Source organism: Brachypodium distachyon, chromosome 3, assembly GCF_000005505.3.
Source record: "Brachypodium distachyon strain Bd21 chromosome 3, Brachypodium_distachyon_v3.0, whole genome shotgun sequence".
Classification (NCBI taxonomy): domain Eukaryota; kingdom Viridiplantae; phylum Streptophyta; class Magnoliopsida; order Poales; family Poaceae; genus Brachypodium; species Brachypodium distachyon.
The window spans coordinates 11,552,541-11,567,039 of record NC_016133.3 but is presented as its reverse complement, the minus strand read 5'-3'; the positions used below and the strand labels follow the sequence as shown (position 1 = coordinate 11,567,039).

Below are 14,499 nucleotides of genomic sequence, written 5' to 3'. Positions count from 1 at the left end.
GTCCGAGCCGCCGCCGCTTACTTCCCCTTCTTCCCCTCCCCATTGCGCAACTTTTGACGCGTTCCCTTTTTCTTTTGGTTCACCGTAGGTCGCCGCCACCAAGATCGTCGGAGCTCACCGCCGGCCGCCACCGTCCCCACGTCCTAGGCCTCACCACTGTCCACGCCGAGGAAGCCCGCAGCCGCCATCGACTCTGCCTCGTCAAGCCGCACCCCTCCGTCCCCTTCCCGAAGCCGGAGCCTCGCCGGACCGCCCGTGCCGCCGTCCACCCGAAGCCGCCCCCGCCACTGAGCTCGCCGGAGACAGAGTGGCCGCCGGAGGTAAGCATGAACGCCCTCACCCGTCCGATCTAGATCCAACGTCCAGGATTAGATCACTCATCGAAGGGGTATGGCCCAATATGGACCGCCCGATCTTCTTTAAATCTGACGGCCTTGATTTTTTCCCAACCCGAACCGGTACCGGCTAATGAAAACACGCCACGTGTCACCCTTTTTATTAAAATGTTTCCTGGACCGAAATTTAAAAAGGGACTTTTCCAAAAAAGCCCCCGAAACTTCAAAAGTTCATATCTTTTAAATCATTTTTCCAAAAATTATGTTCCGCACCTTTCTGGAATCCTCACAACTTGTATAATCTTTTGGCACAGGTTAATTTTGAATTTGAAAAACTTTAACAGAACCAAGTTACAGAATGATTAATTATGGTTTAAAATTCTTATGAATTATTTCAAAATAATTTGTAACATGTTGACATGTTGTAAAATGTTTAAAGGTTACACTCTGTCCATTAGGATCAGAGGGGATAATAGTTTGTAAATAATCTTGCCACACCAAATTAATCTTGCTCCATGCCTTATAAAAATCAAATAAGCTGTTAATTAAAGCTCACCTTTGTTTCGTACAAAGTAAATATTTTGTTATTAGTGTATAATCTGTCCAAACCTTTTGTAAAGCTCCTTAAAACAGAAGCTAAACTTGTTAAGTTTAGAACCAACCTAAGTGTGCATCTTCATGACTATTGCATTATGGCATGTTTTTGTATTGAATGGCATGTTTATGTGTGTGTATTTTTTTATTTTAGATTGTGTGGAGTGTGAACCTTGTTGTTGCGAAGAGTGCAAGAACTACCACAACTTTGGACAAGGCAAGTTTTACTTTGATCATCTTCCAAATATTTTTCCTATGCACTAGTTGCTTTATTAGTCGCATTAGGAATATTATTGTATATCTATGCTAGCTACAAATCCCAGGTAGTATAGTTTTACCCTTGCCATTACCATGCTACAAATTTGTCATCAATTGTAGTTGAATGGTAAGCTATGGTAGTATCATGAGGGAATTATTACATTATGATAATGTTATGTTTATGAAGAAATGAGATGTTTTATTAGAGTATGGCAAAACAATTAATTTAATGAACCATCCTGGGTGGACGGTTTTGATGCTTTAGATGTTATGCGACATCAGGTTCATTTCTATGAGACCATTTCTATGAGTGGTCTCTTCGTGGATTCGGGAGCGCCTGCGTCGCAAATGTGGAATGCCACCCGGGGTATCCAGAGACCGGACTAGTTTTCTATTTAGTAGCTTCCGGTACAACCACATGCTAAATGGGCTCTGGCGGGATTGAGTAAGTTGTTTGAACCCAGGTCCGGAGAATTGTACCAAGGTAGCTTGTGTAGGGGGAGCGTGATTCTTCTGTGGTCTGGGTAATGACTTCTGAAAGTCTTGTAATCGATGCCGTTGCTACTCTACCCTGAGGACAGCGATGGATTAACACGTCGGTTTCTTGTGGGGAATGTGTACAACCTCTTGAGAGTGTCAAACTTAGTACTTAGCCATGTCCCCGGTCATGGACAATTATGAGCAACTGGACAGTGGAGCTGTAAGGAAAGTCTCACTCATTCTAATTTCCTAAAATTTAAAATGAATGGTTTGAACTTGGGTTTAGGAGCATTGAAGTGTCTACTAAATGTCCTTAGTTTAATAGGAGCATGGGTGTGTCTACCCCATGACCAATAGTGACAAAACTATTTTGTTTAAAACGATAGGATGAAACAAAGATGCCTTTTTGCAAATAGCCTGAACTCCACCTTGCCGGGTTATGCATGTACTTGGTAGGTTCTGATATAACAACTAGTGATCTTGCCAATACATTCAATGTATTGACCCTAGTGGCTACATCGTTTGATGATGCAGGAAGCTTTGACGAAGAGTGAGGGTACGTTTTTGCCTTGGGGTTGCGGGCCTACATTCCAACATGCTCTCACCGTGGTGTTGTTGTAGCCCTTGTATATTTCGCTTTCCGCTGTTGAACTTTTGTTTTAATTCGAGCTAACCCAAGTGGTTATGCCAGTTTGTAAGTATTCTTAACTTTTGGATATTGCGTTGTAATACTTGAGATCTTTGTTCTACGATTTTACATCTTGAAATTGTGTGTGCTAGTGAGTCGATCCAGGGACTAGCACTAAAAGCACAGAGATCGAACCCTTGTACGGGGGCGGTCGCTTCACCCTGTCCGGGATGTCGGCCCTGGCATCGACTCCTCGAGCGTCGAACAAGCCGGGACATCTGCGGCCGGAACTTCGGTGGCCGGGGCTGCTCCTTCGTCTGCAGCACCTGACACACAATCAGAGGCGCTGGCCACTGAAACTCCTCAACAACCGGCCTCACAGCCCCAAGGACCCCAAGGACCCCAAGCAACGGCGACGCCACCATCGCCGCCGCCGTAGCCGCAAGCGACTCAATTAGCGTCTGCACGAGCCAAGAAGATTAGGAACTCCGCCATCCCGGCGGGACAAGAGCCTCCGAGTTCTTCCAGCTCACCGTCTGTCCGGAGTACTCAGGGAGTTCCCCTTAGGACGACAAGCGGGCATAACTGGGGGTCGCTTGATTAGTATGTGATAGACTGGAACAACGCCGACAGCTACGAGGTGAACTCCCGCACAATCCAGTAGGCGCAGCAGAACGCTCTGGTGGGGCCAGCACCTATGGTGGTGACTCCGGAGTTAGTGTCGGCCCGGATGTTCCAGGCGAGGGTCGCCCTGTTTGAGTCCAGACGTGCTGCCGAGGTACGAAAAATTCCTTTGAAGTTTTTACTCTATTTCTAGTATGCATACTCCTAGTCCCTGAGGTTTTGGACGAGTAAGAATTAGTCGGCCTGAAGCTTATCTCAGAGAATTCCGAACACTCTGCGAGACTTAAAAAACTTCAAACACTATTCCCCGAGATTCAGGCCGGGTTTAGAATAGTCGGCCTGACGCTTAAAAACTTCGAACACTTATTCCCCGAGATTCAGGCCGGGTTTAGAATAGTCGGCCTGAAGCTTAAAAACATCAAACACTTATTCCTCGAGATTCAGGCCGGGTTTAGAATAGTCGGTGTGAAGTTTAAAAACTTCAAACACTTATTCCTCGAGATTCAGGCCGGGTTTAGAATAGTTGGCCTGAAACTTATAGCCATTGACCTGCCACTGCAATTGAAGTAACTGTGGATCATCGTCTTGCAAAGCTGCATGAACAAGCGCACCGCCACCTTTAAAGTTCTGCTTGCAGCGCATCGAAAACTGGCAGCGCAGCACAAAGCTTTGGTGGCCGAACAGCAGAACAAGAGTGAGTAAATTTCCACCGACATAAAAGCAATGTTGAAACATCTATGTATTGTGAAGACTGATATGTGCTCTCGTACACAGCCATGGACGACGCTCAAGTGTCGGAGCTTTTGAAGCGCATCACAGAAGTGCAGGGTATGACCTTGTCCTTACCTCGGGTTTCATCCATTTTAATCTTGGACTCTTGTAACCAATGTCTTTCAACCAGGGGAGAAAACTCGGCTGGAGGAACAACACCGAGACGGGGTGGCTCGGCTGAGGGCGCAACTGGAAGCGCAAGCTGAGGCGCACAAGGCCGAGGTAGTTCAACTTACTTCTGCCATCTCCACTCAAGCCGACGAGAAGATCCGCCTGGAAGGCGAAGTGCAAAAATGCAAGGGTCTTCTCACTGAAACCGAAGCCTGAGTCGCCGGCGCTGAAGAAGAGAAGATCGAGAGTGCACATCTACTAGGCGCGTGCAAGCGGGATCTCAGCAAGATTGACGGGATGCTAGCCTGTAAGTTGCCCTTACCCAAATCTTTTCCTTTGATCATCTGGCCGAGAGCAATAACAGCGTGCCGAGATTCATTACTTCCTCTTTGTCTTTGTCAGAATTTTTTCCACAATCTACCGAGACTGCTCAGGCCGGCGTGATTAGAGCTCGCGGAAGAAGGGATCCAGCCAAGGCATTACCCTCAGAATATGATGTGGAGGACTACCTCATCAGCATCTCGACCCGTGTCAAGCCTCTGAAGTTGAAGCGACCGCCCCCGTACAGGGTTCGATCTCTGTGCTTATAGTGCTAGTCCCTGGATCGACTCACTAGTACACACAGTTTCATGATGTAATGTCAAGATACAAAGGTCAAAGTACTTTATTACATCGCATTCAACCAGAATTTAAGAGTACTTACAAAAATGCATGACCTCTTGGGTCAGCATACCAAAATAGAGTTTCAAAAACTAAACAGCGGAAAGGTAGAAGCAAATGAGCCACAACTACTCCAAGGCGAGAGCATGTTGGAATGCAGGCTCGTAACCCAAATAAACAACGACGAACCTCACTCGTCGTCTGATCCACCTGCATTGTTAATTGCAGCCACTACGTGGTCAATACATTGAATGTATTGGCAAGTTCACCAGAGGTTATAAATGGACCTACCAAGTACATGCATATTTTGGCTAGGTGGGATTTGGCTATTTGCATAAAAGCATCAATGTTTAATCCTATAATTTTTAAACCAATAGTTTTATCACTATTGGACATGTGGTAGACACACCCATGCTCCTATTAAACTAGTGGACATTGAGTAGACACATCAATGCTCCTACCCAGGTTCAAACCGTTCATTTTATTAAGAAATTAGAATGAGTGAGACTTTCCTTACAGCTCCCAAATCTAGTCGCTCGTAATTGTCCGTAACCGGGGACACGACTATGTACTTAGTTTGACACTCTCGAGAGGTTGTACACATTCCCCACAAGAAATCGACGTGTTAATCCCTTGCTGTCCTCAGGGTAGAGTAGAAACGGCATTGATTACGAGAATTTTTAGACCATAATCACCCAGACCACCTGAGGGACCTACGTTCCCACTTACACGGCTACATCTGCACAATTCCCGTGCTTCTTCGAGCAGGCCGACATCATTTTCTCAGGCCTCTTTTACCTCGGCTTCCGTATACATGGTCACTCGCAGAGAGTCATGTTCAATGTCGGCTGGTAAGACAGCTTCCGCCCTGTATACGAGGAAAAATGGCGTATAGCCTGTGGAGCGATTTGGAGTTGTCCTGAGACTCCATAGCACAGCTGGGAGTTCATCTAGCCAGCATCCTGGAGTACGTTCTAGTGGCTCAATTAGCCGAGGTTTTATGCCAGCTAGCACCATGCCGTTTGCTCTCTAAACTTGTTCGTTGGATTGATGATGTGCCACGGAGGCGATATCCAGCCGGATTTTCTTTTTCGTGCAAAATCGCGCAAAAGGCCCCTCTGCGAAGTTTGTTTCAAAAATGACACCGCGGTCTTGCCGTCACATTTCCGTATCGGCTTCACTTCGATCCATTTGGTGAACTTGTTAACCATGACCAAGATATGTGTCATGCCTCCTCACACCCGCTTGAAGGGTCCCACCATATCCAAACACCAAACAGCAAATGGCCAAGTAATTGGGATTGTCTTGAGCTCCGATGCCGGCATATGAATTTTGCTGGCATACCTCTGGCAACCATTGCATTTCCTGACCATGTCTTCTGCTTCCTGTAGCACACTCGGCCAGTAGAAACCGTGCCGGAATGCCTTGCCCACCAATGTTCTTGAAGATGCATGATGACCACATTCCCCCTGATGAATATCCCGGAGTATTTCTTGTCCTTCTGCCGGCTCAATGCATCGTTGCAAGACGTTAGTAACACTTCTCTTGTACAGTTCGTCATTGATGATAGTGTATGGCTTTGCCCTTCTCTGAATTTGCCTTGCCGACACTTTTTCTTCCGGGAGACTCCCATCCTTGAGGTAGGACATTATCGGTTGCGCCCCAGCCGGCACAGGACGAGTGACATAAACTGGTTCGTCTATCTCCCTTGGCTCAACCGCCATTGCTTCAGCCGAGTTAGTGCGCTCAGTCCCAGCGTTACCAGAACCACTGCCGCTGTCAATATCCATTCGAGCGACGCCAGCTTCTGAGCTTGCCGGAATAAATATTGACTCCGATTCGGGTGACGGCTTGATGGATGGCTTGCGTAAATGTTCCAATGCCACACCAGCCGGAATGGCCTATCGCGTTGATCTGAGCTTCGACAGAGTGTCTGCTGCCTCGTTCTCCGCTCGCGGTATATGATGAAATTCGCACCCTTCGGAGTGGCCACTAATCTTCTGAACATGAAAGCGGTATAGCGTCATGTTGGCATCCAATGCATCCCAATTGCCAGAGGCTTGCTGGACTACTAAGTCGGAATCGCCGAAGCATTGAATCCGGCGAACTCCAATCTCTTTTGCCATATTCAGTCCGTGAACAAGTGCCTCATACTCGGCGACATTGTTGGACGCTGCAAAATGAATTTGCAACACATATTTAAGTTGGTCGCGCTTGGGCGAAGTGAGAACTATGCCAGCACCAAGCCCACTTTTCATTTTGGAGCCGTCAAAATGCATCTTCCAGTAGCTAGTTTCAGGTGGTGGCGGTTCATATTCCATCTCGGCCCAATCCACCAGGAAATCCGCCAGCGCCTGAGACTTCACTGCATCCCGTCTGTCATACTGCAGCGTGTAGGGTGCTAACTCAATAGCCCATTTAGCTATCCGGCTGCTTGCATCTTTGTTGCTCATTATTTCCGAGATGGGTGCTTCACATATGACCCGAATTTGATGTGCATCAAAATAATGCTTCAGCTTTTTTGCCGCCATATAAATGCCGTACGCCATCTTCTGGTAGTGGGTATAATTCTGTTTAGACGAGGATAACACCTCGCTCAGATAATATACCGGCCTTTGCACTGACTTGCCGTCTTCATCTCTCTCCACCACTATGACGGCGCTGACAACTCAGTTTGTTGCTGCTATATATAACAACATCGGCTCTTGCGCCATTGGCGAGGCTAATATCGGCGCCGTAGCAATCATCTTCTTCAGTTCTTGGAAGGCTACTTCTGCCTGTTGTGTCCACACAAACTTATCGGTTTTCTTCATCAGCTGGTATAAGGGCATTGCCTTTTCACCCAGCCGACTAACGAAACGACTTAACGATGCTAAGCATCCAGTGAATTTTTGCACATCTTTGAGACATTTCGGCAGTTTCATTCTCTCTATGGAGGCGATTTTCACATGGTTCGTTTCTATACCTCGGCTCGATACCAGGAACCCGAGTAGCTTCCCTGCCGGCACACCGAATGTGCATTTGGCCGGGTTTAGCTTCATTCGGAATCTCCTCAGATTTGCGAATGTTTCCCGGATATCATCCAACAGCGTGGCGTTTTCTCTGGTTTTTATGGCGACATCGTCGACATATACCTGCACAGTTTTGCCGAGTTGGTCGTGCATGCATCTTTGTTAAGTAGCGCCTGCATTTCTCAAACCAAACGGCATAGTGCGATAGCAATAAGCCCAAACAGGGTGATAAAGGATGTCTTTATTTGATCATTTGGGTTCAGTGGTATCTAGTGAAAATCAGAGTACGCTTCTACAAGAGACAGCAACTCACACCCGGTGGTGGAGTCGATCACTTGATCGATCCGAGGTAACGGAAAAGGATCTTTGGGACATGCCTTGTTCAGGTTGGTGTAGTCGATACACATGCGCCACACCTTGGCAGCAGTTGGGTCGTCATTCTTCTTCTTAACCATGACTGGGTTTGCCAGCCAGTCGGGATTCAACACTTCCATGATAAAGCCGGCAGCTAAAAGTCGGGATATCTCTTTCGATATGATCTTTCTTCTGTCATCGGCGAAGCGTCAAAGGGGCTGCTTCACCGGTCTTGCGTCTGGCCTGACATGCAATGAGTGCTCAGCCAACTCCCTTGGCACACCCGGCAGGTCTTGATTTGACCATGCAAAGATGTCCCTATTCTCACGGAGGAAGGTGGTGAGTTCGCCTTCCTATTTCTCATTCAGGCCGGCACCAATGATGACGGTGCGGTCCGGAAACTCACTGTCGACCGGGATCTTCTTCGTCTCCTTGGCTGCCTGAAAAGCCACAATTCCATGGGAATTGGTCATAGCCAGCAGGCCAATCTGCGCTGACTGAGCCAATGAAACGGCTTCTTGTAGCTTCCTCTTCTCGCCCGCTATAACTAGTGACTCGGCTAGAGCAGATCCTGCCGCCGCGCACTCTATCGAACGCTTGTAGTTGCCGGTAATGGTTATGGTACCATTTGGTCCGGCATCTTCATATTCAGATAGCCAATGTGGGCAGTCGCCATGAATTTGGCCAATGCCGATCTGCCAAGCAGCGCATGGTACGGATTGCTGAGGTCCACCACTTCGAACACCAAGTTCTCGGTTCGACAGTTCTCCCTGGTGCCGAATAAGACGTCAACTCGGATCTTGCCTACCGGGGCACAAGACACTACCGGCACGATACCATGAAAGGAAGTCTGGCTAGGCTCAAGCATGTTATCAGAAATGCCGAGCTTGAGCATCGTGTCTTGGTACATGATGTTTATGTTGCTCCCATTATTGATGAGAACCCGAGTAAACTTGACATTGATGTCAGGCCGAATGAGTGTCGGGTCAACCACCAAAGCATATCCACCAGGATTCGGCATGACCTTCGGATGATATACCCGGTTCCAGTTGAGCTCCTGTTCCGATCAGTACATAAACTTTGGCATTGCCGGCATCACAGCATTGACTTCCATCTCCCGCCTACGCGGGCTCTGCTTGTCAGTCGGCTCCGTGATAAAGATCATGTAGCTCTGGTGATGCTCCTTGTACTCATGTAACATCCCAAAATTTCAAAATCTTTCATAATACATTGCATTCCATGAGCATCATGTCACCTTGCATTTCACCACATTTAAAACCATGAAAAATTAACTCAGAAAATCCATTAACCAAGTTTCCTTTATTTGAATCTTCCTTTTACTTCTATTTTTGGCCATTGGATTTTGACCCATTAGGATGATGTTAATAAAGGTGGTTTAATGCATGTTAATGCTACCCCATATTTGGTATTTCATTTGAATTTGAAACCCTACAAATTTTATTAGATTTAAAGCCCTAAAGGCCTTTTATAGGCAAAAGTATTTTTATATATTTTATTTTGAGGTAATTCTTGTCCCAAAAGTTGAATCATATGAAGATATGATTTTACAAATTTTGTTGCATTTTATTTGACTCAGTTTGGAGCTTTGGATCAAAAGTTAGTTCAAAACCAGAAAAAGAAAAAGGAAAAAGAAAAAGAAAAAAAAAGGAAACTGGACCGACCCTTACTGGGCCGGCCCACTTACCGCGCCGCACGCAGCCCAGTCCCGCACGCGCCCGGGACATAGCCACTGACAGGCGGCCCCCACCTGTCAGCATCGTCTTCAACCGTCGCCCGTTTTCTCCGCGCAGAGCCGCCTGCCTCGCCCACGAACTCCACCTCGCGTCCAAGTCGCCCACGACCCCCATCTTCCTCTCTGAGCACGTCAGTTTAAAGCCCCTTGCCCCCGCAACCTTTTCCCCTCTCGCTCGACCGCTTCCACGCCGCCAGGCTGTCCAAATTTCTCGCCGGAAAAACTTTGGACGCCGCCGCGTTTTTTGGTCGCCGTCGATTAGCCGGTGAGCCCTAGCCGCCATCTCCTGGCTCTTCTTTCTCCCCTGTTCTTTGCGCATGCCGTGACGCACTTCTTTTCTTTTCTTGTGCACCGTAGCGCCTGGACCGCTGCTGACCGAAGCTCCCCACTGCCGCCGTCTTCTCTTCGTCCTAGGCGACGACTCAGTTCACGCCGAGGAGAGCCGCCGCCATCATCGTCTTCGCCGGGCTTCGCCGCTTCGTCCCCAAGTCTTCCCGAGCCGAGACCTCACCGGAACACCGTCGCCGTCGCTTCCCGTCGCCACCGACGATCTCGCCGGAACCCTAACCTGCCGGAGGTAAGGCCGAAGCCCCTCAACCGTCCGATCTCTTTTCCACGGCCACAATTAGATTTATCCTTAAATCGAACCGGTACGCAGATCTGACCGTCGAATCTCACTTAAGTTAGATCCGATGACCCGTGTTTTATCTTCTCCCGAATCGGTATCGGCCAATCGTAGCTCGCCACGTGTCACCTATTTAATTCTTGCCCAATGAGTACCTCTTTAATATGTTATAACCTGTCCAATCTCTTGAAATATTCTTTAAAACAGAAAATAAAATTTTGAATACTAAAACCAAGCTAGGGGTGCATCATGGTAAACTTTGCATCATGGCATATTCTTTGTATTGAATCGCATGTTTATGTGTATGGTGCTTGTTTATTTTAGATTGTTTGGAGTGTGAACCTCGTTGTGGCGAAGAGTGCGAGAACCACCACCGCTTTGAACAAGGCAAGTCACTTTGATCATTTCCCTAATATTTTATTATGCACTAGATGTTTTATTAGTTGCATTAGGAATATTATTTGTATCTCTAAGCTAGCTATGAATCCCAGGTAGTGTAGTTGTACTCTTGCCATTACCTTGCCACCAAATTGCCATCGTTCGTAGTTGAATGCTATGCTATGGTAGTATCGTGGGGGAAATTACTACATCATGATAATATTGTGGTTATGGAGAAAAGCTGAGCTTTTACTTAGAGTATGGCAAAACAACTTAATTGTTAATGAACCATCCTGGGTGGGCGGCTTTGAAATTTTGGATGTTATGCGGCGTTAGGTCCATGTCTATGGGTCCATTTCTATGAGTCGTCTCTCCATGTCTATGGGAGCGCCTGCGTCGCAAAATGTGGGATGCCACCCGGAGTAACCAGAGACTGGACTAGTTTCCTGTTTAGTAACTTCCAGTACAACCACATGGTAATATGGGCTCTGCCAAAATTGAGTAAGCTGTTTGAACCGGGGCCCGAGGTGATCGTGATGATGTAGCCGTGTAGGTGGGAGCGGGTCCCTCGGTATGGGTCTGGGGGATTACTTCTGAAAACGACAAGGCTGATCCAGTATCATCTCGAACGTGTACTTCTGCTTATCTTGCCAGGGCTTCTTTTGCTCTCCCTCTAGTCTTCTGACGCTGGCTAGAGCCGGCATCACGTTGATCCTGAATAGCTGCGACATGAGCGGGCCCATACCGGTAATCCGGCCTGTCGTCCCTTCTCTTGTTGCGGTGATCTTGATGATCATTCCTCCGGAACGTCCCGGCAGGATTATATGTTGGCTGCTCTCTTTGCGGTTCTGCCGGCATCAGCGATGGCTGAGTCGGATCACCCAACGCATACATGTCGGCGATTTTGATCATCTCGGATAAAGTGGCCGACATTTCTCTTTGCAGCTTTTGCCACAACATGCTGCCATGCTGGCACCCTTGGGCAAACCACGCTATTGCCTGCGACTCCACTATCACTTCACAGGAATTGCGGAGGTTGTTCCATCTTGTGAGGTAGTCTCGGTCGGTCTCATTGTCCCTTTGCTTTCACATGGACAGCTGCTGCGGGCGGTTAGGCCTCTTGTAGGTGCTGGTGAAATTGCTCACAAAGGCCTCTTCGAAGTCTATCTAGCAATTGATGCTGCCTTCCGGCAGGTTGTTCAGCCAGATCCTGGCTGGTCCTACCAGCATCTAGGGTACATAACGTACAGCCCATCTACAATTGCCGCCTGCCACATGCACTGTGGTGACATAGTCTTCTAGCCAATCTTCCGGCTTCGTGTTGCCGTCATATGTTCTCGTACCCCTACGCAGCTGGAAACCCTGGGCTGGTGTCTCTCTCATGATCTAGTTCGTGAAACAGCACGGTCCCGAGGGCCTTGTTCTTCCAGAAGCTCTGACAGATAGATTCTGTCGAGCCGATGTCGGGCATCCAGCGGCGACACTTGCCTGTTCCCCACTCGGGCTCCGAGTGGGCCGACATTGTCGCGTTCTCGCCTGAGATAGCCTTCATCTCCCATGGCCGAGTACCCGTCATCGTAACGGTCCTGCCGGCGATCTTCACCTCGATACAGGGGGTTGCGCCCGACAGCCTGCTGACCTGCAGCAGTATTGGGTGCCGGACCCCGAGGTTGGTGTCCATGACCAACTAAGTGATGCTCTTGTGGGTCTCGGCGATTGTTGCCGAGACGCAGACCACTTTGGCCGTCATCAACTCTCCTGATCATTTGCTTCTCGGCCAGGGCCGGATCATAACGCTCTAGCCGCTTGTCTCGACTTGAGTTGACACTCTTGTCTCGCTTGCCACCAGGCAAAGACGCTTACTTGAGATGCGCCAGGCTTGCCGTGCAACCTCATGTACGCCTCATTCTTCTCGTTAGCCGTGCGGAGCAACTCCTTCACACGCAGCTGCTGCAGTCGGAGCGCCTCTCCCATGAGATTCGGCACCTCTTCGGCTGCAGCCTCGGCGGCTCTGAGATTCTTAACAGGGGTGTTGTATTTTGGCTTCAGTGCTGAGGAAAAACTTGCCGACACGGCGGGTATTGCTCTACCATCCCTAGCTATCTCGGCATTCAGGTTCCTGCCACGATTAAGTACCTCCCCAACTCGGCTAGGGTTAGGCAATGCAGTGGAACTGAGACCATGAGCTTTGTTATACTCACGGAGCAAAATATCGAGCTCTTTCCGAGCGCGAGCCACGTCGACAGCTTCTTGCAGCAGTTTCTGGTGCTGCAACTCCAACTCAGCCTGTAGCTGGGCCGGGTTAGCGTTTGATGCCACCGGTGCGGTTAGCCGTTCGATGGCGGCCTAGAGTTGAGTCGGCTTTGCCGGCACAGCGGACGTGCCGGCTTGAGCAGCAATGTTCTCTGGCTTCTCCATGGGGAACTTCGTCGTTATGCCGGATTTGCTTGGGAGCGCGCCACTCTCTGCAGCGCCCTTGCCAGCATCACCGTCGTGAGCCGTCATCATGACCACCACATGGTCAGCAGGGCAGTCGAGATGCCAGCCGCGAACCGTGAAGACGGCGGGGGGATCTTCGGCCACCACCACCTGCTCGGGGTACATGCACGGATTGTCAGTGGCGACATAAACCTCATGCATGCCGAAGTTGATGAAGCGGCCTGCGCAGGGAAGCGGCGCATTGTTGAAGCAGCCCGCGTTGTTGTCGATGAAGCCTAAAGAGCCGAATCTCTGGACCAAACCGGAGACCACGCGCTCTCCGGTGACGAGGAAGCTTCCCGTCCGGATGAAAACTCCAGCCAGCGTCGTTGCTGGCCTCACGGTGGGCGCCAACTGTCGTGGTGGCTTATGCTGGGGCCGATGGACAAAGGAGGAACCAGAGAAGGGAGGACGTGATTAGAATCACGCACAACACAAGAACACACACACGGTTTACCCAGATTCGGAGCCCTCTTGTTGAGGTAAAGTAAAACTCCTACTCCTACTTTGTGGTATTTCCCGAGATATCGGCGATTACAATGAAGCTCCTTGAGCTGTTTCTTGAGGAAAGAAGAAGAAGGGGAAAACCCTAGATGTCTAAGTGATGGATCCCTCTCCTATGAGGGGTGGTGCACCTATTTATGGACCGCCAATGTCACACTGACATGTGGACCAAAGGCTAACCTTATCTTCTATGGGCCACGCCGGTCGGTTCCCTTCGCGTGGCACGGCAGGGGACAAAACAGCTTTACTTTTCCTGGGGTCAGGCGACACGCACTATAGCCACATGCCGGCTTCCGTCATAGGTCCTTCTTCGGTGCTTTACTGTCAAGCCACCTAGCACCGCGATGTGAGCAACGACTGCTTTCCTTTGATAAAGGGGCGCTGCTTTACTTTGCGCCTTGTGCTCAGGATAAGACCGTTGACGCATCTCGGCACTGGCCGAGATCAGACTGCTTGCGCTTATCCTGCAACCATATAAGACAAGATAAATGTGCCGGCATATCCTTGGTATGCCGGCCTGTTAGCGATGCGGCTTGAGGATGCCGGCGTACTTGCCTGTGCCAGCTTTGCCTTCGTCATCTCAGCTAATGTGCGTCGTCATGACCCTACCCGGGGTCCTCCCACCGACATACACACTACTAGACCGACATAAGATTACACAATCAAACCATACCGACATACAAATAAATAAATGTAACACCACATTCATATAACATGGGAGTCCCCGAGTTCCTTTTAAGAACCCGACGGATAATTCATTATTTCAAAATATTCGACATAAGGAAAGAACGATACAAATACTCATCTCTCAAGTATAGAACGGACGAAGCAAAGCTACATTCCATGGCCTCTTGGTTTCCTCGCCAGATCTGTCCATCCTGTTCGCGTTGGGGTCCTGCACATCTATAAGATAGTACGGATCATTGTGCAGCGCT

The 14,499-nt window shown here is 48.9% G+C and overlaps 1 protein-coding gene and 1 long non-coding RNA gene across 2 annotated transcripts in view; both read left to right on the top strand.

Moving 5' to 3' along the window:
- Positions 1-14,499, top strand: part of LOC100834620 (atrophin-1) — a 40,515-nt gene that overhangs the window by 12,643 nt on the left and 13,373 nt on the right. The window contains exons 5-6 of the mRNA XM_024461591.1: positions 1,084-1,146; positions 10,529-10,591. Coding sequence (XP_024317359.1) covers positions 1,084-1,146; positions 10,529-10,591 — 126 coding nt within the window. The remainder of the gene's footprint in view (positions 1-1,083; positions 1,147-10,528; positions 10,592-14,499) is intronic.
- LOC112271731 lies at positions 3,317-4,626 on the top strand. Its single transcript, XR_002965037.1, has 4 exons — positions 3,317-3,613; positions 3,694-3,747; positions 3,821-4,108; positions 4,204-4,626. It is a non-coding gene; the product is annotated as an uncharacterized LOC112271731 (long non-coding RNA).